The sequence below is a fragment of the Poromitra crassiceps genome, assembly GCF_964638095.1.
Source record: "Poromitra crassiceps genome assembly, chromosome: 11".
Taxonomy (NCBI): Eukaryota; Metazoa; Chordata; class Actinopteri; order Beryciformes; family Melamphaidae; genus Poromitra; species Poromitra crassiceps.
In genome coordinates, this window is record NC_139643.1 from 36,437,079 (window position 1) to 36,459,376 (window position 22,298).

Below are 22,298 nucleotides of genomic sequence, written 5' to 3' on the forward strand. Positions count from 1 at the left end.
CAGAATTTAAGTGTAACACATTTGGGTGTCACACACCATGACCTGATTTTAAAATGGGTGTCATTGCCCTTTTTTTAATCTAGTTTGTTGCTCTGTAAAGCTATTTACAATCGGGCCTGTTAGGTAAAACCTATCTCTCCCGGCGCAGGGAGATAGTCTGGCAAGTGAGACTTAAAATTAATGTATTGGAGGAAGAATATTGACCTTCCTTGTATAGTTTTGAAGAAAAATATATATACTGACGTCCTTAGCAAACGTAAATGCTGACGTCAGCGCGTATGTGCGTGGAACTCTTTCCGGTTCGAGTTGGAGCCATCTTGTTTCCCGTTGCTAGCTAAATAAAATAAATAATAGGGGCTGCTGAGCCGGACTTCACTTCGAACCCGTAAACCAAAGTGAGTAAGTAATTAAAATACATTTGTGGGTAAAACGTTTAACGAGAAAGCATTCAGTGTTCGGTGGAAGTAGGGGCAATTACTTCGCTTCTTTTCATTTGCTCTTCTTGACCAATGGACGATTGTTTTGGAAGATGAACGTCGGCGCCATTTCCCTCCCCGCTCTCTGAGGCGCTTATTGGTGGCCCGCTCAAGGGATCACAGGCGGTCAAGAAACTGCCATACTGTGTCCGCCATGTTGGCTCCTGTCTTTATAATCGGCAAATTGATTGGCCATTTCTATTTGATCCCGAATGGCGTCAGTTGCAGAACGAACTTGGCTCTAAAAACCTTGATTGGTGGAATCTCGTCCGAGGTTTGATTGGTCTGAAGGACAGATCCAAACGTTGTCTTTATTGGTTAGACTGCCTCTTCCCAGCTTTGTAAAGCGTTACAAAGTTTCATTAGCTAGATGACAGTTGGTGATTCCACGTAATACTACACATGCCGCGGAGGCTCACAATACCTGTGTATCTCGGACAAGCTAACATTTAACTTCCCTGCCACCGTTTCACGGAGAAACATGCTAGCGTTAACGTTAGCTAGTGAGCAGACGTGTGTGTTTGTCAACGTTGTTAGTGTTATCGGTCTAACGTAACGTTCGCCGATGAGTCCTAAACATTAAGGGGCATTTACAAATGTAATCTGATACAATTAGTTCGTATTTTTGTTAGCAACACAATAGCGACCTGAATTCGTCCTTTGATCCCGAATGACTTTTGGTGTGTAGCCGACTGGTGCTTGATACAGTGTAGCACCACTCAAAATTTTGTAACGTTGCCAGACCCTGGCCTGTTTGATGTTGGCTAATAATAACATGATCAGTCAGTTTATTGAAACACTTTTACACCGATGGATTTTTAGTAATTAATAGGGTAACCAACAAATATATAACGTTATTATACAATTTTCCACAATCAATACTGTCTTTGTTCCCAATTGCTCAAGTCAGATGGATGACTGTCTTAAACACAGTTTCTCATTGCCCCATACTAACGTTATATAGTAATGCTTAAATAACGAATAGAATAAATACAGTATCTTAAATCTCGGCTAAACCCACAAAACCGAACAAAATCATGTAATCAAATGTGCCCTCTATAGTTACCTCACTTTTTTTATTTCAAATTTGGATTAGTTTAGCTAATTGATATTGAGAACATAGCGGCAACAGTGGACGAATATTAATTCCCAGTTCACACAGTTCTTCTGGTCCAGCTTTCCATTAATTTTAAAGAGCCTGTGTAAGGTCCCTCAAAATAATTGGTCTAGAAGCAGTATCATAAGCTCTATCTATCTATCTATCTATCTATCTATCTATCTATCTATCTATCTATCTATATCTATATATAAATTTGGCAATGTTTGTTTAAATTGTTGTGCCGGCCACAGCTATGCTGTTTTACATGCGATCGGGCTGAAAGTTTCAGGGGGTGTAAAGACCACCCGTGCGGGTGACCTGACAGAGCTGGATTTTTAAATTAGGGGATTGCCCTAAATACTTAATGATGTCATCAGTGATGTCATCCTTCCGTTCAGGGATGTCATCAGTGATGATGTCATCTGTGATTATGTCATCAGTGATGTCACAGAGCTGGCGATGCATATTTGACGCATAGTGGGCGAGCTGCAGGGCGGGTGAGGCCGCGTAGCAGCCAAGCTAGTGAGCCCGCGCAGCAGGGAGTCTAGTATGTCATATTTAAGAAACTAAATGTATGTATGTTTCTCACCACACTGACTATCAGTCACTTTGATATATAGACCCGTCATATTATTCACCACGCCCACTTTTTCTTTCTTCCGCGTTCGACGCAACGTATTTGTTCTTCCGGTTCAGCGCTAGTTGGCGGCCATTTTCAAAATAAAACGTCAGTATGAATGAAGTTTGGCAACATTCAGAATTAAGCTAGACTGTGGCCAACTTCAGTAACATGTTCATAACGTTACTGCTGCGAGGAGCCGATGGCTGTACCCGGTCGGCATTTAACGTTAGTTACAAAAGCACATCGACAGTGTTTTCTCACTGCCAGTAGCCTAACTACAGTAGGGTTTGTCAGATAGCTAGTCCGACCGGGTGTCAGCACAGTCAGCACTCCCGGTCCTCGCTGCTCGTTAAAGATTTCCAATAGGCGTTATTCTGATAAACTGGTCACATATGTTACGTTCTCACCCGACAAATATTAAAACTTTAAAACAGTTTTTTAGCTTGAAAACTTGAAAGCTTTTTGGCAAGTCTAATGGCTGTACTGTAGGCGTACTCTACTTCCGTGTTTAAAACCGGAAAGACGATTACGAAATGACGTCATGCAGAAGCGTCCTTGTATGGGCAAAGAATAAGGTGAATAGGGAACTGAACCTGTGTGAGTGCTGTCGTTATAGAAGTTGGTATGCAGGTGTGCATGCGATTTTGCATGTTTACGTGTATGAACGCATGGCTTGGCCGGGCGGCCACAAGGGAGCACTTAGCTGTGTGTTTGTGAAACCACTAGTCTGGCTGGTGCGTGTTTATCTCTAAACAGCCTCACTGAGAGCAAACATGTTCCTGCTACGGGCACTGTGTGTCATGGGAATGTCTCTTTTGCACTGTGACCTTGCCAGGTGTCATCATGGAGGCATTGTGGGTAGCCAAACTGCGCCGAGAGAGAGAAGTGCTCTGGCGTGGCAGCCATGCTGGGTAGATTAGTCTTTTAGCAGCACTGCTTTGTAATCATTAACTGGGAGGCTACCGTAGCTGCTCTAGTCCCCCTGCTCCGCACCGAAATAGAAAAGGGAAGATTTAGCTTTGTTTCTCTGGAGTCTCTATCTCGCTCACTCACCCTATCTCTCTCTCCACTTGTTCTACTCCTCCCATCCTGTAACAACTCTCCTCTCTGTCCTTCTCCATCCTTCCGGTCCCCCTCCCCCCTCTAGTTGGTTCATTGATGGAGCGGCTTTGCTCTCCTTCTCTCTGTCTCTTCTAGCTGCTTCTTCTTCACTACAATAGGGATTTGCAGTAATATGCCGGATAAGCTTCAGGTCATACTGCCATCCTCTGCTCAGTCTGTCAGCTAAAGGCTCCTCTTTCAACAAATTGCCTTGTCACCCCCCCCCCCCCCCCCCCACACACACACACACACACACACACACTTTCTGTCACTTCACTTTATCGTCAAAGCTTTACTTGATCTAAATCTGTTGTTGTATACCAGATGTGGAAGTATCAGTATCGTCAGTGGCGCACATCAGCAGTGTCCTGCCTCTGTGTAGGTTAGCGTGTTAGAAAGTAGCCACATTGAACCAGCGGTGAGCTAACAAGAAGGGCATTGTGTGACATTGCTGACGTGGTTTTATGGTGACATGTAGTTGCTGTGAGCATAGGTTTCATGGGGTCAAGACAACAGTGTCTTTGTGTTCTGACTTGCACCCATATCTCTTCCATCTTGTTTACCCACAAATAGGAGAAGAATTAAAGGAACCCTCCCCCCCCCTGCCCCCCCCCCCCCCCTCCTTCCCCGGCAGTCAGCTGATCGACATGATTTTTCTGCAAGGGCTTTCTGATGACCTATTTTTGCACTGATTATTTATAGAATTGTTGAATAAATTCAGCAAGCTAATTAACATGCTACAGGAGTAATGAGTGACCATGCACAGACAAACGAGAACCAATTGTGTTCCCTCTAATTAGCATAATTAACAGTACCGTGAAGCTCATAGCAAGTAGCCTGGTTAGAGGCTATTAGGCTAGCGTCTAGATGTCTGTGGCCGCTGCTTACCTGTGACTGTGAGCAAGGATGAATGAGAGAGCAAGGACAAAGCGTGTGTGTGTGCGGGGGGACGTGCACGCATGCTGGTAGCGCACGTATGAGACGGCGCGTCTCTGCCCAGTTAATGCCTTTGTACTTTAAATCATGTGGCTGCAACATGCAGCATCCAGTCTGACACCTCGGCGAGCCAGTGAGGGGCCGGCGTCGGCTGCCTGCATCACCGGCCCGTCAGCCTGTAGCGGCGCAGGGGAGGCGGGGCCAGAGGGAGACATTTAGTTTGACATTGTAAATAAGCAGAGAGCAGTTGTCAGAGAGCAGCAGCAGCCCCCGTGTGGAGCCTTTCTTCTCCGTTCAGCAGTGAGACAGACAGGCGAGAGCAGCCAGAGGACAACACCATGCAGAGGCAAGCTACCCAGCAGCAACCGCTCCACACACTCTCTCCACAAAGTGCTTTCCACAACTTTTCTCTGCTCTTTTTCCTCCATTCTCCACTCTCGACTCTCTCTTCCTCTTTTCTTTTTCCCTGACCCCTATCCTGCAGCTCAAGGTAACTTAGAACAGGAAGTTGGCTGTCGGTGAAAGGGGGTTGGGTGGAGGAAAGGGGGAGGAGCGGGGGGGGGGGGGTGTCAGAGCTGATCGTCGGGCGCGGCAGCCAATGGAACGGGAGGACATTGTCCTCTCGTTGGCGGAGAGCGTCGGGGGGGGGGGGAGGCGGGACCTCGGTGCGAGGCGGGGCTTGAGTATCATGTAGCAGGCTAGATTGATTACTCTTGAATGTTAAAGGGGAAGCAGCAGGCTGGAGGAGATTTTTGTCTCGGAGTCGGGAGTGCCGCTGTGGTGCTGCCTGCCGCTGTGCTGTCGCCTGCTGCTGTGCTGCTGGCTCTCTTGATCTCTTCTGTTCCCTCTCGCTCGCTCTCCTGTGCCGGGCTCAGGGGTCAACTCAAAGACAAACTCATGGGTCACAGGCTAGAGAGAGAGAGAGAGAGAGAGAGAAGAGAGAGAGAGAGAGAGAGAGAGAGAGAGCAATAAAGTGAGAAAGAGAGAAAGTCAGCTAGTTGGGGGGACTTGGTCAGAAGAGAAACAGGAGAGTGGTGTACGTTTAGGCAGGAGGAGATTGCTGGTGGTGGGAGGGGGGCTGAAGGAGACTGGTGATCTGTAAAGCGAGAGAGAGAGAGAAGGGGGAGGGGTGAAATAAGTGTGTGTGTGTGTGTGTGTGTGGGGGGGGGGGGGGGGTTAGCTCTTCTGTGTGTCCGGGCTGAGAGCTTTTTTCGAGGCGTCCAGCGGAGGCAGAGTGCCCTTTGTCCGGCCGACTGGAGGAAGTGGAGCGGCCGGAGAGACTTTTTCTGTCAGCCTCTGTTCCTCCTCCTCCTCCTGCTGCTGCTTCTCAAGGAGACTTGTTTCTCTGTTGTGCTCCAGCACAGCAGACGTTCAGCATGAAGGACACAGGGTAAGTCTGACCGCTCAGCACATACAGACAGACCGACAGACGTACGCCGAAAGAGGAAGTAACTGTGGAGTTGGTTAGGTTTTTAGGTCTTTCTGCATGCAAACGTTCACACACACTCTCTCTCTCTCTCTCCCTCTCTCTGTGTCCCTGCAGCGATGAGATGCTGTCTGTCCTCTACAGCCCCCCCCCCCTCTCTTGTCCTGTAGTCCTCCTCACCTTGCGAGCTCTGAGTGTGTGTTTCAGGCGTGTGTGTGTTTCAGGTGTGTGTGTGTGTGTTCTGCTGCCTCTCTGATCCATGTCCTGTCCTTCACGTGTCACTTCAGCACAGCGGTGTTGGCGTTTGTAGTTTGATTTAATCCACCGTGGCACAAAACAATATCGATCCTATGATGGTGGTTCAGTTGTTTTTTGTTCGTAGTGTTTTTTTGCTTCTTCGAGGTAACTGTGGATGTAACTTCTTCTGTTGCACCACTAGTTTGCAGAATATAGCTCTGTTTGTTCTGTGGCCTTGTCTGCCTGTCACTCGCTATGTTTTGACTTTGGACTCTGCAGTCGGACGGCTATTGCATGACGACACACACACACACACATACACACACACACACACACACACACACATACACATACACATACACTCACTCAGAGGCCTGTTATCGACTGCACTGCCAGCCTGACTGTTCTCATACTGTACGCACTTCAGAGTCATCACCAAGATACTGCCTCTGAGGTCCGACAGGCCCGTGGCCACAGAGGCGCTTCTGGGTGCCCGGTTCCGAATCCCGCGCTCTTCCCTGACGTCCTTGTTTTCGCACGGGGGGCACCGGACAGTGACGCAGAGCACAAACCAAGATGGCATCCGTCCGTGTTTTAAAGGCGATCGGTTGCAGTCGGAGGACACCGAGAGACTATCTCGCTCATGTTGTCGCTGTTGGTGTCAGGAGGACAGGGGGTAACCCCCAGGTGTCAGGAGGACAGGGGGTAACCCCCAGGTGTCAGGAGGACAGGGGGTAACCCCCAGGTGTCAGGAGGACAGGGGGTAACCCCCAGGGGTGGGAGGTGCAGCTGGTCGCAGTGACCTCAGGACCGCCACGGCGCAGCCCCCCCCCCAACGCTGACAGACGGTCAGCTTCAGGGAGAGAGAGAGCAGAGGGGCTGATGGCTTGAGCTCATCTCTCCTGATGGAATCTTCTCTCACTTGCCTCCGACTCCTGTTCTCTCCCCTCCCTTACTCGACTAATTGAAAGTTTCCATCGGTGCCTTTGACAAAACCAAGTCCCGTTGGGGAAAGAGAGAGAGAGTGATGGAGAGAGAGAGAGAGATGGAGAGAGCGAGCGAGAGAGAGAGAGAGCGAGCGAGAGAGAGGGGGGGGGACTAAAAATAACTCTTAAGTTGAAGCCCTTGCTGCCAAATTCCAGGGTTGGCCACTGTCTGTGTCTGCATGAGATTTGAATATGTGAACCATGCAGCACCGTAGGCACAGTTGGGGGGGAAGTCAGTGAAAAACGCGCAGACGCATGTGCACGTTTCTTGGCATCGTTCTCCATAGCGAAGGTGACCACGACGGCGTTGTCGTGCGCACTCTTGTGCCCGTGTTGCCCCTGTGTTTTGATAACGTGTGTGTGTGTGTGTGTGGTGTCACTAAGAGCGTGTGGGCAGTCAGGGTGGAGTTGGCTGTGTGCCACTGTGTGTGATATGCAGGTAGCTTTTAGCCCCGCCTACTTTGACGTCGCCAGAGACTGGGCCGAGCGCTGGATGAAGGTCACAGGAATGTGAGCGTGGCTCCCGCAGTCTCTCTGCCAGCAGTGAGGAGACATGCAGAGGAAGATGAGAGCAGGAGGAGGAGACATGCAGAGGAAGATGAGAGCAGGAGGAGGAGACATGCAGAGGAAGATGAGAGCAGGAGGAGGAGACATGCAGAGGAAGATGAGAGCAGGACATAGAGGATGAGACATGCAGAGGAAGATGAGAGCAGGACATAGAGGAGGAGACATGCAGAGGAAGATGAGAGCAGGACATAGAGGAGGAGGAGACATGAAGAGGAAGATGAGAGCAGGACATAGAGGAGGAGACATGCAGAGGAAGATGAGAGCAGGACACAGAGGAGGAGACATGCAGAGGAAGATGAGAGCAGGACATAGAGGAGGAGGAGACATGAAGAGGAAGATGAGAGCAGGACATAGAGGAGGAGACATGCAGAGGAAGATGAGAGCAGGACATAGAGGAGGAGACATGCAGAGGAAGATGAGAGCAGGACACAGAGGAGGAGACATGAAGAGGAAGATGAGAGCAGGACACAGAGGAGGAGACATGAAGAGGAAGATGAGAGCAGGACATAGAGGAGGAGACATGCAGAGGAAGATGAGAGCAGGACATAGAGGAGGAGACATGCAGAGGAAGATGAGAGCAGGACACAGAGGAGGAGACATGCAGAGGAAGATGAGAGGAGGAGGAGGAGACATGCAGAGGAAGATGAGAGCAGGACATAGAGGAGGAGACATGCAGAGGAAGATGAGAGCAGGACATAGAGGAGGAGACATGCAGAGGAAGATGAGAGCAGGACATAGAGGAGGAGACATGCAGAGGAAGATGAGAGGAGGAGGAGGAGACATGCAGAGGAAGATGAGAGCAGGACATAAAGGAGGAGGAGACATGCAGAGGAAGATGAGAGGAGGAGGAGGAGACATGAAGATGAGAGCAGGACACAGAGGAGGAGGAGACCTGCAGAGGAAGATGAGAGCAGGACACAGAGGAGGAGGAGACCTGCAGAGGAAGATGAGAGCAGGACACAGAGGAGGAGGAGACATGCAGAGGAAGATGAGAGCAGGACACAGAGGAGGAGGAGACATGCAGAGGAAGATGAGAGCAGGACACAGAGGAGGAGAAACTGAGACAGTATGTGTTTTTATTATCAAAGCTTCCTAGAAAGTACACCGCCAAAACCACTGGGGTCACTTAAGCGCTGCAGCGAAAGTTGAAAAACCTGTCCTCCTCTGCCTCTTCCCCCTCTCCCTCCCTCCCCCTTCTCTCTTTCCTCTCTTCCTCTCTCTCTCTCTCCCTCCCTCCTCCCTCTCTGGTTTCTCTCTCTTTCTCTCTCTCTCTCCTCTGTTGAATGACCTTGGGAGATCAGTGACTAGCACTTCCTGGAGTTGGCTTGAAGCAGAACCAAGGGCAAAGTTTGCAGGGCCGTTTGGTCAGCTGGCTCGGTCCAGCCGAGACGAGGGGATGGTTTCCATGCAAGGTCACAGCTAGCGTGTCACTGTAACCATGGTGACGTTTTTTTCTTCTTCCATAAACGGTCTTTTTCTCCAGCATCTGTTAGAATGTCATGTAAGTTTAGGACCTGGTGGTTAATCTGTAATTCCTGGCTGAGAACTTCACACTTCTTGTTTTTTTTGTTTTGCCCCAGTAGATCATTTACCCTGCATACTGAAACCATGCCAATGTCCCCCCCCCCCCCCTGGTGTTTGTTCTGTCTGATGTAGGCCAATGAGTTCATTGAGTTGAACACTCTTTTTAATTCACCGTTTGTAAATAGTAGAGATGAAACAATATGGAAATGTCATATCGCGGTTATAGCGACCAAAATTATTATCACAGTAATCGGTATTATCACGGCATTGTTAAAATGTGCTGAAAATTCGAAAAGTACATTCACTGAAATAATTTTGCCAAGTTTTATATTGAAAACTCAGAGCCCAAAAAGTACTAATACACTCACTGCAATCGTTTCACCAAGACTGCACACACCTGCGTCTTGGAGACTGTTGCAAACTCTGGTTGATGATGGACAGTAATGCTGTTTTTCAAAGTGCTGTATTGTAATCACGGTAACAACACGGTAATAATCACGGTAATACTGAAAAACTTAAACGGTACGGTTACCGTGAGGGAATTTGATCACAGTTGATCATTAAACCGGTTATCGTTTGTTCCCTAGTAATATAAATAAACTTGACTTGACTAGTAATAAATAGAGCCTTATGATTTGGGTGCGGGCCATCAGTTAAATTGTTCCTCCTTCAGTCTCACATCTGTTATCTACCTGCTTCATTCTGTCTATTCTGCTGTCATATTCAGGTACAGTAAATCAACATGATACTGTCACAGTTCTGAGGAAATAATAGAAATATTAAGCCAATGCAGGACAGAAGTAAAAGGTAGGCTAAAGCACTTCGCATTGGTCCAACACTTTATTCTGGCATCCGCTAATGTAAACAGTGTAAACAGAGGCTTGCTCTGCATTTGTTATTTTCCGCTTAGGATGCGAGATCAAATCCTAGTGGCCTTCGACCTTTAGTGACCTTCCTAAGAACTGCCCATTCTGCACTATTGACATTTTCCACAGCAGCTAGTGGAAAAAAAGGACCTCTTGTAAGGACGTGTCTGTGCAGTGTAGCAGCACTCCATCCCATTGGTTGGTGGTACGCCATCATCCAAACATCTAGTGAAATAGAGAGGCAAAGTGACCGCCTACTTCCTGCTTCAGTACTGTACCAGAGATTTTCATCCGCCATTTATTTTCCCATACAGATTTCGTAAAATGCTTATAAGAATAGTTTTACTGGTTCAAACCAAACGGTTTAGATATATTTAGAAACAGGAGAGATCGCATAACATTTCACTGGGACCAAAACGTTAAAAAAAAAAAAAAAAAATGGGTTTAAAGAAAATAAAAAAATTTCGATGTTTTTTACGTTTTGGTCCGAGTGAAATGTTCTATGGTCTCTCCCGATTATAGCGTTAGCTGAACCGTTTGGTTCGACCAAGTAAAACTATTTTATAAGCATTTTACAAAATGTCTATGGGAAAATAAATGGCGGATGAAAATCTCTGGTACAGTGCTGAAGCAGGAAGTGACGTTCCACTTTGCCTCTCTATACAGTGGTGGAGACCGACGCATGTGTGGGCTGAACGCAACCAACTGGAGGGTCACGTTTAGGTCATGTGATGGAAAAGTGAATCCCTCTGTCCTCTTCTTGTTTTCTCTCCTCTCTCTCATCCTCCCTTTCTCTCAAATGAGCTGTTATTATGCAGTCACCATGGAAGAGGGAGGGAGGAGCTACATAGAGGACTGATTGTAAAACACACACACACGTTTTGAAACTCAGGGCTTAACGTCACCTCCATAATCATAAGCCATTGTAGGGGCACAGCTTCCAGTAAGAGCTTCACGCTCTTGGATATTATTAAGTTATTAATAAGTTAACCAAATCAGCCAGACCATATCACGACACTGACCATTTCAACAAGCCATTGATCGGAGTTTCTCTTTGTGAAACGCGTTCCAATAATTTACACTTATTCCCAATTATAAACACTCATTCCTCAAATCCCCTTTGTTGGATTGGATTGGACGTGTAGTTTGCTCAGCTGTGTGCCTCCCGTCTGATCACACCTGCTTCAATGTGAGGCCTTGCTCCAGCAGCAGGTCTGAGATGAGTTTTCCCTCCTCACCATAGCGACAGACAGTGTGATATTACTCCACTGCCTCAAATAGGCCTTCAGGTTGTCCCCCATCCGCCTTGCCTCATTGGCCTTTTTCACAGCAGCCATTGCATGTCTTAGACACAAGTGTCGTAGACGCACCAAAACATTAACGCCTAGAACACTTAAAAGGGTTGGAAGTTGGAAATAACCATTCATGTTTTGCTCGCACCTGTGTTACTTCACAGGTGCAAGCAAAACATTTAATAGAGAGCCGCAGGGATGACGTATTTTTGTAGTCAGAACGCGGAAGTCCCGGACTTCCTGGTTCTTCACTGTTTCTGTCTATGGGATCTTTGAATGGGTTTTTGCCGCGATGCTTCAAATACGGTCTCTGGGAAACGCAAGATTAATCAAACGCGAACCAGAGTTCAGTCGGATAATCTTCACACATGAGGACCACTTTCATGAGTTTTGTAGCGTAAATGCGAGCCCTAGAAGTAAAAAGCTCGAGCTAAGCTAATCCAGAACTACACACTGTCGCATAGGCTTCCACATCACGTCAGCACTCAACCTGGACTGTTGTTGATGTGTGCACTGATTACCCCGGGCTGAACAGGGCTCAACCAGGTGAGGGAAAGAGAATTTCCGTGTTCGTCCTTTGAAGTGGTGACGTTATTGACGTATATATCCCCATCGACTCGACAGTGTAGTCTCATTTAGCCGTTTGCCATTTAGCCGCCCTTTTAACGGCACGTAAAAGCTTCAAAACTCATAAAAGTGGTCCTCGTGTGTGAAGATGATATTACTAAACACTGGTTCGCGTTTGATTAAGCCAGCATTGCCCAGAGATTATTAGAAGCATCGTGCCAAAAACCCATTCAAAACTCCCATAGGCGAAAACAGTGAAGAACCAGGACTGTTAGCATCGATGATTTCCGGACTCGTTCCTGCGGCTCTCTATGAGGAGTTAATGTTTTGCTTGCACCTGTGTTACTTCCTGCCTTTTAGACACACCGCGGCTGCTGTGAAAAAGGCCCACTGCCCCCATCAACTACACCCGGAGAAAAATGATGAGCTCAATTTCACACACCAACTGCCGGGTCATTAAGGAAGCAATTAACCGCAGTGCATTTCCACTTACTCATTAACCAAAGGCCGATTCTGTGCATTTCCTCAACTAGTTTTTCTTTGACCGTTTCCTTATTGTTGTATGAAACCTCAAGAGCAAATGCATCATCTAGCAGCACTAGTGACTCTTATCTATTGTTGTTGTTCCTGGCCCTCCCCTGCTTCTGCCCGCACTCCAAGTTCCTATCAGTTTCATGAAGAGGAACTGAGGGCTCATGTAGTGTGATGTTGGGAGTTGGAGCAAGGCGCTGCTGTGAGCGGCTGCTTGCTATGACGTGCTGGGGAGGGAGAGAGGAGGGAGGGAGGAGGGGAGAGAGAGGAGGGAGAGAGGAGGGGAGAGAGGAGGGAGGGAGGAGGGGAGAGAGGAGGGAGGGAGGGATGGGTGGAGAGAGAGAGGAGAGATGCAGGACTGGGCTAGCAGAGCAACACTAGTGCTGATTCAGCTTCTGCATGCAGAGCACACAGCATTGACTTTCTCAAGAGAAGTTGGAGCGGGGAGATCAGGTGAAAGTAAGCAAGAGCGAGGCCAAGAGAGAGAGAGAGAGACACGCCCACAGGTGACGTGATGGGAGGGATGCAGAGAGAGACATGCCCACAGGTGACGGGAGGGGCGGGAAGAAGCGGAGGAGAGACGCGAAGAGAGAGAGGTAGAGTCACTGAAGGGGGAGGTAGAAGCAAGGTGCTACGGTGGACAGACAGTGGACAGCATGGCGCACGGACAGCACATTCGCCCTCAACACACACTCACACACTTTCTCACACACACACACACACTCACACACACACACACACACACACACACACAGACTCTCACACTCTCTCTCTCACACACACTCTCTCTCTCACACACACACACACACACAGACAGAGTGCAGTTCGTAGGAAACTTAACACCGACATCTGTCTTAATGACCGTGGTGAAGGACAACAGAAGCGCAGGGAAGAGGAGAGGAGAGGTACACGGTGCAGAACAACACAATGCACCTAATATAGCATCAGTCACATCTTTGGACAACACGGCAGAGAAGAGAAGAGCCTGCCCGGTGTGCAGCACAGTGTCGTCACAGAATGACGCACAGTGCTGACGCCAGAATCGCACAACGTGCACATGTAAGCCTAGACTCCTCCTAGCGATATACAGCCAGCCCTGTTCACATCCTTTCTCTCCCTCAGCCGCCATACCTCCAGACCTTTTACAACAGCATCACATTGACGTTTATTAGCTTTCAGGACTTTCAAAGTCTTCTTTTTCTTTGTGCAAACTGAGAGCCCCGGCGCTGAGAGGGTTTGTTTGACTAGTATTAGGCCCAGACCATAGAAGGTGATCATGCACCACCAAGCCTGGAGACGACATTATGATCTGCACCCACGGGCTCCTCCCACACCAAGTTTCCATTGAAACATGGCGATATCATTATTATCAATATATTAGATACAGTGCACTCCTCTTATAGTGATCACTTTGGGACGGGTCAAATTGATCACTATAAGCGGATGATCATTATTAAAAAAAAATCATTCTTTATTTCTCATGCAGATTTACCATGTAATTGACATTTGTATATACATGAAGACGGTCCATATAAAGTAATGAAACGGACAGCTTCACCATTGACTGAATGTTATTGACTTTAAAAATCCATATACACTAATTTAGGCCTCCAGCTGTTTCAAACAGCGCGGTCTCGCGTAGACAGAGACGCCACCATCTCTCCACAGACAGACAGACAGACAGACAGGGATGCTGCGATCTCCATATTACACAGAGACATGAACCGTTTATCGCTGCTGTATCTCGTTGACTCATTTTTGGCAGTTTGTAAGTAAAAAAAAAAAAAAAAATAGTGTAGTTTAAAAAAAATCCCATTGTTCTTCTCGGTGCGACATGGCCCAAAATAATCACTTTAAGCCGAGTATTGATGACCACTAAGCAAATTATTCAAACAGCATCTGTGTAGGAATGATTCAGGACCGAGCTTTTTGATCACTATAACCGTGATCACTATAAGCGGCCGGAGGAGCCATGTCTCATGTCACACAGACACACGTCCCCCCCCCCCCCCACACTCGCTTTCTCACTTCTCCACTCACATAAAACCGACTTCCCTTCCGCCTCTCTCATACCCCCCCCCCTCCCTCCTCCCTCCCCCCCTCCCTCCCTCCTCCCCCCCTCCCTCCCCCCCTCCCTCCCTCCCTCCTACCTCCTCCCTCCCTCCTCCCCCCCTCCCTCCCTCCCTCCTCCCCCCCTCCCTCCTACCTCCTCCCTCCCTCCTCCCCCCCTCCGGCGTGGTTAGCCGTCTGGCTATGTGTTTAGATTGAAGGTCATGGGGTCACAGAGAGAGAGGGGGTGGGTGGGATTTAATCATATCTCTTTCTCTCTCTGAGTGTTTTGAATAGAAAAAGGAGGAACAACTCATGCGGTCTTTATTCATGTGTGTGTGTGTGTGTGTGTGTGTGTGTGTGTGTGTGTGTGTGTGTGTGTGTGTGTGTTAGTGAGCAGGAGGAGGAGGAGCCGGGACCTTTGTGTTTCCCTTATTTGTCTTTCTATCATTAATTGAAGCATTTGCTATTTTACCTCTCCTAGCCGTCTCCATTCCCCCTGGGCCGCGGCACGGTTGCTAATGCTAATTAATTAGCCTGATGCTTGTCTGTAATGGTGTTCAGTGAGTTGCCTAATTATTGCTCCTTATCGGGCTGCCAGTTGGAGAGAGCCACACGAGCTGGCAGAGAGAACACACACACACGCACACACGTCACACACACACATACATACACACACACACACACGCACACACACGCACACACACACACACACACACGGATGTCCTGTTAAAAGTTGGATCAACTGCTGATGTGGGTAGTAGAATGCTACATAGCTGGAAAAACAAATGGCCCTCCTTGTGTTTACACTTGCCATGTTCTTCTGTAGTTCAACGAAAGCTATTGATAGTATTCCGTTACATCACCACACGGCCATCTTGGTATGAAAATAACAGGTGATTGTAATCAATTAACAGGTGATTACAATCAAGTGACACAAACAGCCAATGAGCTCTGTGTATTTTACCACCATAGGTAGGAAAATGGCTGTGACAGCATGGGAAAACCGTCTATAGCGAGCCAAAGTCCCTTACCTTCCGGTCAGACCCAATGCGCATCAACGTCTTAAAAATACATGAATGGTGGTGAACAGAGAGATAATTACTTGTTTTGATCCTGTCTGAACTGTGCCACGGGGCGTACACATATGATGTTTGTCAATGTAAAAGATACTTTGCAAGTGAAGAAAGTTGCAGTTTGTGGTAAAACTGTGGCACTATAAGTTATAAATCAGAAAGACTACGCGCACAACCAGTCACATAAGTGGCGTCTCTCCCGCCAGGCCATGTTGTTGTCGGCATGACATATATTGTGCGACACGAGAGATGTAGTCGATTTGAGCAGTTTCATACAAAATTAAACGTTTAAACGTTTCAGTTTCAGGACAAACTGCGACTTTCTTGACACGCAAAGTTATCTTTTAAATGGACAAAATGTACATGTGGACAAAGTATTGTCTCTTGCCGTTCATGGTTCACCACCATTCATATATTTTTTAAGACCTTGGTACGCATGTGAGGCAGGAAGTGACCTCCACTTTGCCTCTCTATGTGCAATGGTCATGATGTCACTCAGCTTAGAGAGAGAGAGAGAGAGAGAGAGCGGAAGAACTGGCAGGGAGGGGGGGAAAAACTACAAACCCCATCAGTCATTGCTGCCCCACGGAATGCTGGGATTATTCGAGTGACTGCAGGATTTCAATCAACCTTGAAAAGGCAACTGGACACACTGGAGTGACAGACAGAGGAGGGGGGACATTGTCAAGGTCACTCACTAGCCCGGCACGCCACAGCTACAAGCGTCCAGATTGATTTATATCTAGCCCCACCTCCACCCCCCCTCGGCCATTTTGTCTTATTGATTGAACTTCCTCTCTGTTGGAAACTGAATGACACAGAATGAGATGCAGTAGTGATGATGGTCCCCACAGCCGCCTACCTTCCACTGCTGCTACAGAAGATTTACCCACATTTCCTGCCAAAACTCAATCAAGTAAAGGACTAAAATGCAGAATTAGTGATTTTATTGATGTAAAATATTGCTAAAACTTCTTCCAAAAAAGGGGTCTGACATGGAAGCAAAGTAATGGGCTGTTGGAGAGCACAGTTGGTGGAGACACTGGCTGGAGTATTTGAAATGCCGGCGTCTTTTGTTGTGCCTGTGTCTGTCAGCTGGAGCAGAGCTGGAGCCATTCATGCCTGTTGGCCCAGAGAGAGAGAAGAGAGAGAGGTGACCCCCTCCCTCCCTCCTCCCAACTCTCTCTCTCTTTGTACTGTCATGTCTCTCTCTGTCCTGTTTGACCCACATAGCTAGATTGCACAGCAGTCTGACTGCGGCGCTCTTCGGTCTCTTCCCTCCGCCTGTTAAAGCCTTTGGTCTTAGGTGCTGGCTTAATGCTGCTGAACTGGACACGGCACTGGTCCCTCCTTTACACATACACTTTCTACTTCCGCGTTGATGCCAAATGCAGGAGTAGGAAAAAATATGATTCCTCAAATGGCCACTTGAGGCTGGCTGCAAGAGCGAGTCAATCCCCATTCAGCCCCATGTTAAAATGCCCGTCTTTACACCGTAAATGTTTACAGCATGGTTGGAAAAAACAGTTTTGGTCTGTATAGCTAATTTCACCTTTCATGACAACAGATTTTTAAGTGGCGCAGCGTTTCTATAAGTGACATCATGTGTGTCTGTCCATCGGTTTGAGTGCTAGATTTAGCCTAGGCCCCTCCCCCTGGCTCTACAAGGAAGTGGAGACAGCGCCGGGGAGAAGTATAGGGTCTGACCTGCACAAACCTGCACCCCTTACTTCAACACCTGGGTGTGATTTTTTTTTATATAACTCACCCATTTAGAGTCAAATTGACGATAAAAAAAAGACGTGTGTTTTGGACGTGATTGACAGGTCGTCTCTCCAGTGATCGTCCAGCTCGTTGATCACAGACCAATGGCGGGCGGCGCCTTGTGGCTCTGTGGAAAACCCCCGGTCTCACGCGAGCCGCGGCAAAACCAAGATGGCCGCGGGCAAAACGCCAAACTAGAGGCTTCAGAACGCGAGTCCACAGACCAATGACGTCACACACACACTCCGTCCACCTCTCTCTCGACAGTCTATGATAAATACACACAGTTTCTCTTGAATAGCTCCACCCACTCGTCTCTTGTTCTGTCTCCCTCCTTGTTACTTTTTCATATCCGGGCCTATTCTTTCCACAAAGGTAGGGAACGGGAGAGCGAGGCAGAGAGTCAGTGAGAGAGTGACTCGTCTCCAGACACTCTAAGCACTGCATGCTCAGACAGGCAGGCCAATATTCCCCCAGCAGATTCCTGGCATGCCATAGTAGTAACCTGCTGGATCCTCTTTCAAACCCACAGACCCTACAAACTGCCTTTTATGTTGTTAGGTGCGTGCGTGTGTGTGTGTGCGCGCGTGTGTAACAGTTGGATTGTTTCACTTTACAACCTTGTCGTTTATGAGGTTGTGGTTGTGTGTGAATCTAACTACATGTGTGTCTGTCCAGTGTACATCCATCATGAATTGGAATGCCGAACTTTGTTGCCAAGAGAGTCTCTTTAACACACACACATGCGCGCGCGCGCACACACACTCACACACTCCTCCCCCTTCTCTGGCTTCAGCATTGTCCTCAGTGTGTGGGGTCACCAGCAGCACCCACCCACCACAGCAGCAGCGGTAGCAGCGATTAGCTTGCACATGTGTTTGCAAAGTAGCCACAGCTAGCTAGGTGCTGAAGGTGATGGCGCCATTCACAAGCAGGCAGCTGGTGCTGGTGGGCTGTTAGGCATGTCAACATCCCACCAGGACCAGAAATAGAATGTTGCCCTGGACCCTATTTTAGATTTCACTGTATTCTAATTATAGGCTGTGATGGGCTATGTGGTTCCCAGTCTGACACAGGGGGGAGAGATCTGCCTGGCCTGTCGCTGACACTGTATTCTGTGTTTCTGCTGCTTAGTGAACAACCTGTTTTGGCTGTCTGAATACTCACATTGTTTTTTGTGTGTGTGTGTGTGTGTTGTCTTTAATAATTGACCTTTGACCCTCTTCTCTCCTCTCGTCTCCTCCCCTGCAGCAGAGTAGAAGATGTCTGCAGATGCGTTTGGAGCCGGGGGCAGCGATGCCCAGCAAACCCTCCAGTCCTTCTGGCCTCGGGTCATGGAAGAGATCAGAAACCTCACTGTGGTACGACTGACACACGCACGCACGCGCGCACGCACGCACGCACACGCACACGCGCATACACAAACACTAAAGATGAGAGCTGCAACGATTAGTCGATTGACAAAATGAACCAACTCTTTTTCATAATCGATTAATTGTTTAGACAAATGTTTAAGGGACATATTTTTTAATTCTCTGGTTCTCCAGCTTCTTCAATGTAATTTCTGCTTTCTTTAGGCTTATGACAGTAAACTGAATATCTTTGGGTTGTGGACCGATAATGAAAACAATTGTTAGTTGCAGTCTTACTAACGCAGTTATTTCATGTGACTGAAAGACACAATGAAAGAAGGACTTTCCGCACACTTAAATTTGCACTAAAAATCACATTTACTCAAAGACACACATATACAAAAGCACACACTCTTTTTTTCTCTGTTTTGTGTGTGTGTGTGTGTGCGTGTGTGCGCGCGTCACACACCGCTTGACCCCCCATCGATGTGTTTCAGAAGGATTTCCGTGTGCAGGAGTTGCCTCTGGCTCGAATCAAGAAAATCATGAAGCTGGATGAGGATGTCAAGGTGAGCGGGGAGCCAAATAATGACCAGATGCAGGATATTATTAGAAGAACTACATTGCTCTAATACAGTACAGTCATTTTACAGTCATCATTTCTGTGAATATGGCAGTTTTGGGTCTTATGCGTCTTGCTTGCGTCATGGCGTCTGTGTGCCTGAAACCTCCAGCACCTTAGTGGCTCTGCAGGAAGAGACACCTCTCTACATCCTCCAACAAGACAAAACAGCCCCTCCGGAATCAGCCAGTAGTTCCAGTTTCTCTTTGTTCAGCTGTTGTTTCAAATTTCAGGCGGTGCACGTACACGAACGAGCACGAACCAATGAACCTTATGACCTTGAATGAACCTTGTAAGCCTTGTTGGTTTACTGGCCAATTTGAAACTACTTAATTACGGTCAGGTAGGTTAAGGCCGAACTGGGAATGGAGATCATATCAATCATATTATATTGATCTTAAGCGGGTTCACATTTTCCAGTCCAGTATTTTCTCAGCTTCCTCTTCTTTACGTCCTCCAGCATTCCTTGCTCCACAGTTATCCCCACTTTCGCCCTTACCCAGTCATTTGTCCGGCCTCATGGTAACGGTGTGCAAACAGGAAATCATAAAGTATCAGTAAGTGCAAATTCACTTATTTTTTTCCATGGACATTAAGGATCATTGGTTGATCTTTGGTTGACCAAAGGTTGATATATGCAACCTAGCGTTTGATGAGGATTAATGTGGTTACTCTCAGCATCAGTCAATAATCTGTGAAGCGTCCGTCAATAAGCTGTCGCTACAGTCTGCGGTCGACACAAATAATCTGTTAATTAACATCTATCTGTGGACAAAACCCATTTTTATATGATTGGAAAACCACTAGGTCTCATTCTTCATTCTTCAGTAGGGTGTATTGGTTTCAGGGTATGTATCTACCAGTGAGCAAGCCCCACCCCCTTCCCTCTGATCACACGGAAGTGAATTGAAAAGCCGTAGTTCCTCGAATGGCCACTAGGCGTCGGAGGCAGTAGGCATTCCCCCCCATGTTAAAATGCCCAACTGTGTAACAGGATTAAACATCTTTCCAGTCGGGGGCAAAACACGTTTTTGGTCTATATAGCTAGTTTCGCCTTTTCATAACAACTGTAGGGGGGTAACTTTTTATATAACTCGCCCGTTTGGAGTAAAATAGATGATAGAAAAGGGGGTGATTGATTGACAGATCGCCTGTCCAGTGATCGCACAGCTTGCCGACCACGGACCAATAGCAGGCGGCGCTGCGGCTCTGGGAAACTCCCATCTCACGTGAGCTGCGGAAGGACTCAACCCATTCCCTCCCACTCTGCTGACGAAAAATCAAGATGGCGACGGCCAACGTTTGAACTCCGCCAGGGAGAAGAAATTTAATGGGATAGCTACGTCCATATTATTTATGTCTATGGTATCTACAAGCGTTTTCTAAAAGGACCTATAATAACCCTAACCCAAAACACAAAATCATATTGTATACTGTTGTCCGTTGCTACAAGTTGACGATTCAGGGACATGGAGGAGTGATTTATTTCCCCCATTAAAGCAGATTAGCGGCCAGGACTATTCCTGGTCTATAAGGACAAAGCCTGGGAACATGTGTGTGTGTGTGTGTGTGCCTGTGTGTGTGCGCGCGCGGTTGTGTGTGCGTGTGTGGCTAGAATATATGGGGTCATTAGCGTTGTCCTGAGTTAAGCAGCAGCTTACAGTGGTAAAGAGATCAGGAGATCACTAACATACCTGAACTGTGTTCAGCCCTCCTGACACAGCAGCTTCCACTGCATGCAGGTGCATTGTGTGTGTGTGTGTGTGTGTGTGTGTGTGTGTGTGTGTGTGTGTGTGTGTGTGTGTGTGTGTGTGTGTGTGTGTGTGTGTGTGTGTGTGTGTGTGTGTGCTGTAATAAAAGAATGAAAATGATATGGTAAATAATAATGAATTAAACGATATTCTTCTGCTAAGCATTATAGTTCTACTAACTGTTTGGTAATTAAATGAATGATACGGATTTACTTTTCTATAACGGTTTGTGCTTTGCACCATTTATTTCTCTGTAAAAGTGCTATTATATAATGTAATGTTTGTAGCATCTGTAACTTCATGCTGCTTTTCTTGGCCAGGTCCTCCCAAAAATATGTTCTCTTATTTTGAAGCAGCAGGATTTTGGGCCGCCGCTACTAAACGTATATTAGAGGAAAAACCCTGGATAATATTCTTGTGCATCCTAGTGGCTCACCTGGTAGCAGGTGTACCACGGATGCTCGGTCCTTTGACGCCGGTTCGAATCCGACCCGAGGTCCTTTTGCCGCATGTCATCCCCTCTCTCTCTCTCTCTCTCTCTCCCTCTCTCCCCATCTTTCCTGTCTGCCTACTGTCCTGTCTAATAAAGGCAAACTGCCCCAAAAATAACAAAACAAAAAAAGTTTGAATGTTACTCCACACGTTGCTGATGACTTGAGCTATCCATATTTAAATTGATTTATGGCCGTGTTTTTGTGGTAAAACCCTGTCTTAACTCCTTCTCCTCTGGACAGATGATCAGTGCAGAGGCTCCCGTCCTGTTTGCCAAGGCAGCTCAGATCTTCATCACAGAGCTCACCCTCAGAGCCTGGATCCACACTGAGGACAACAAGAGGCGCACGCTACAGGTCACACACACACACACACACACACACACACACACACCTGACCGCTCTGTCCTCCTCATCCTCTGCTGACTCCTTCTCATCTTCCTTGTTTCACATGTTCTTCCTGCTCCTCCATACCAGATCACACTAATTGACTTCAGCCTGTTCAATTCCACTCTCGCTGCTGTCCTCTGGTTCTCTCTCTGTCCTCTGGTTCTCTCTCTGTCCTCTGGTTCTCTCTCTGTCCTCTGGTTCTCTCTCTGTCCTCTGGTTCTCTCTCTGTCCTCTGGTTCTCTCTCTGTCCTCTGGTTCTCTCTCTGTCCTCTGGTTCTCTCTCTGTCCTCTGGTTCTCTCTCTGTCCTCTGGTTCTCGCTGCTGTCCTCTGGTTCTCTCTCTGTCCTCTGGTTCTCTCTCTCTCTGTCCTCTGGTTCTCTCTCTCTCTGTCCTCTGGTTCTCTCTCTGTCCTCTGGTTCTCGCTGCTGTCCTCTGGTTCTCTCCCTCTGCACCGTCTTTGCTGCGATTATCACATCCGTCTCCACTAATCATATCTTCACTATGCCTCTCTACCCCTCTCTTCCTCCTTTCCATAGCCTCATCCTTCTGTGCTCTTTTCCTTTATAAACAAGC

The 22,298-nt window shown here is 47.6% G+C and overlaps 1 protein-coding gene across 7 annotated transcripts in view; it reads left to right on the forward strand.

The window, feature by feature from the left end:
• Window positions 1–297: 297 nt before the first annotated feature.
• Window positions 298–22,298, forward strand: part of nfyc (nuclear transcription factor Y, gamma) — a 34,761-nt gene continuing 12,760 nt past the window's right edge. For 2 of the 7 annotated variants that reach the window (XM_083645635.1, XM_083645641.1), the window contains exons 1-4: window positions 298–395; window positions 18,371–18,480; window positions 18,969–19,040; window positions 21,579–21,692. In XM_083645635.1, coding sequence (XP_083501761.1) covers window positions 18,382–18,480; window positions 18,969–19,040; window positions 21,579–21,692 — 285 coding nt within the window. In that variant the 5' untranslated portion in view covers window positions 298–395; window positions 18,371–18,381. Of the gene's footprint in view, window positions 400–5,445; window positions 5,625–18,370; window positions 18,481–18,968; window positions 19,041–21,578; window positions 21,693–22,298 lie in introns of those variants that run through there. The other 5 variants (XM_083645639.1, XM_083645637.1, XM_083645640.1 and 2 more) reach the window with 5 other exon arrangements.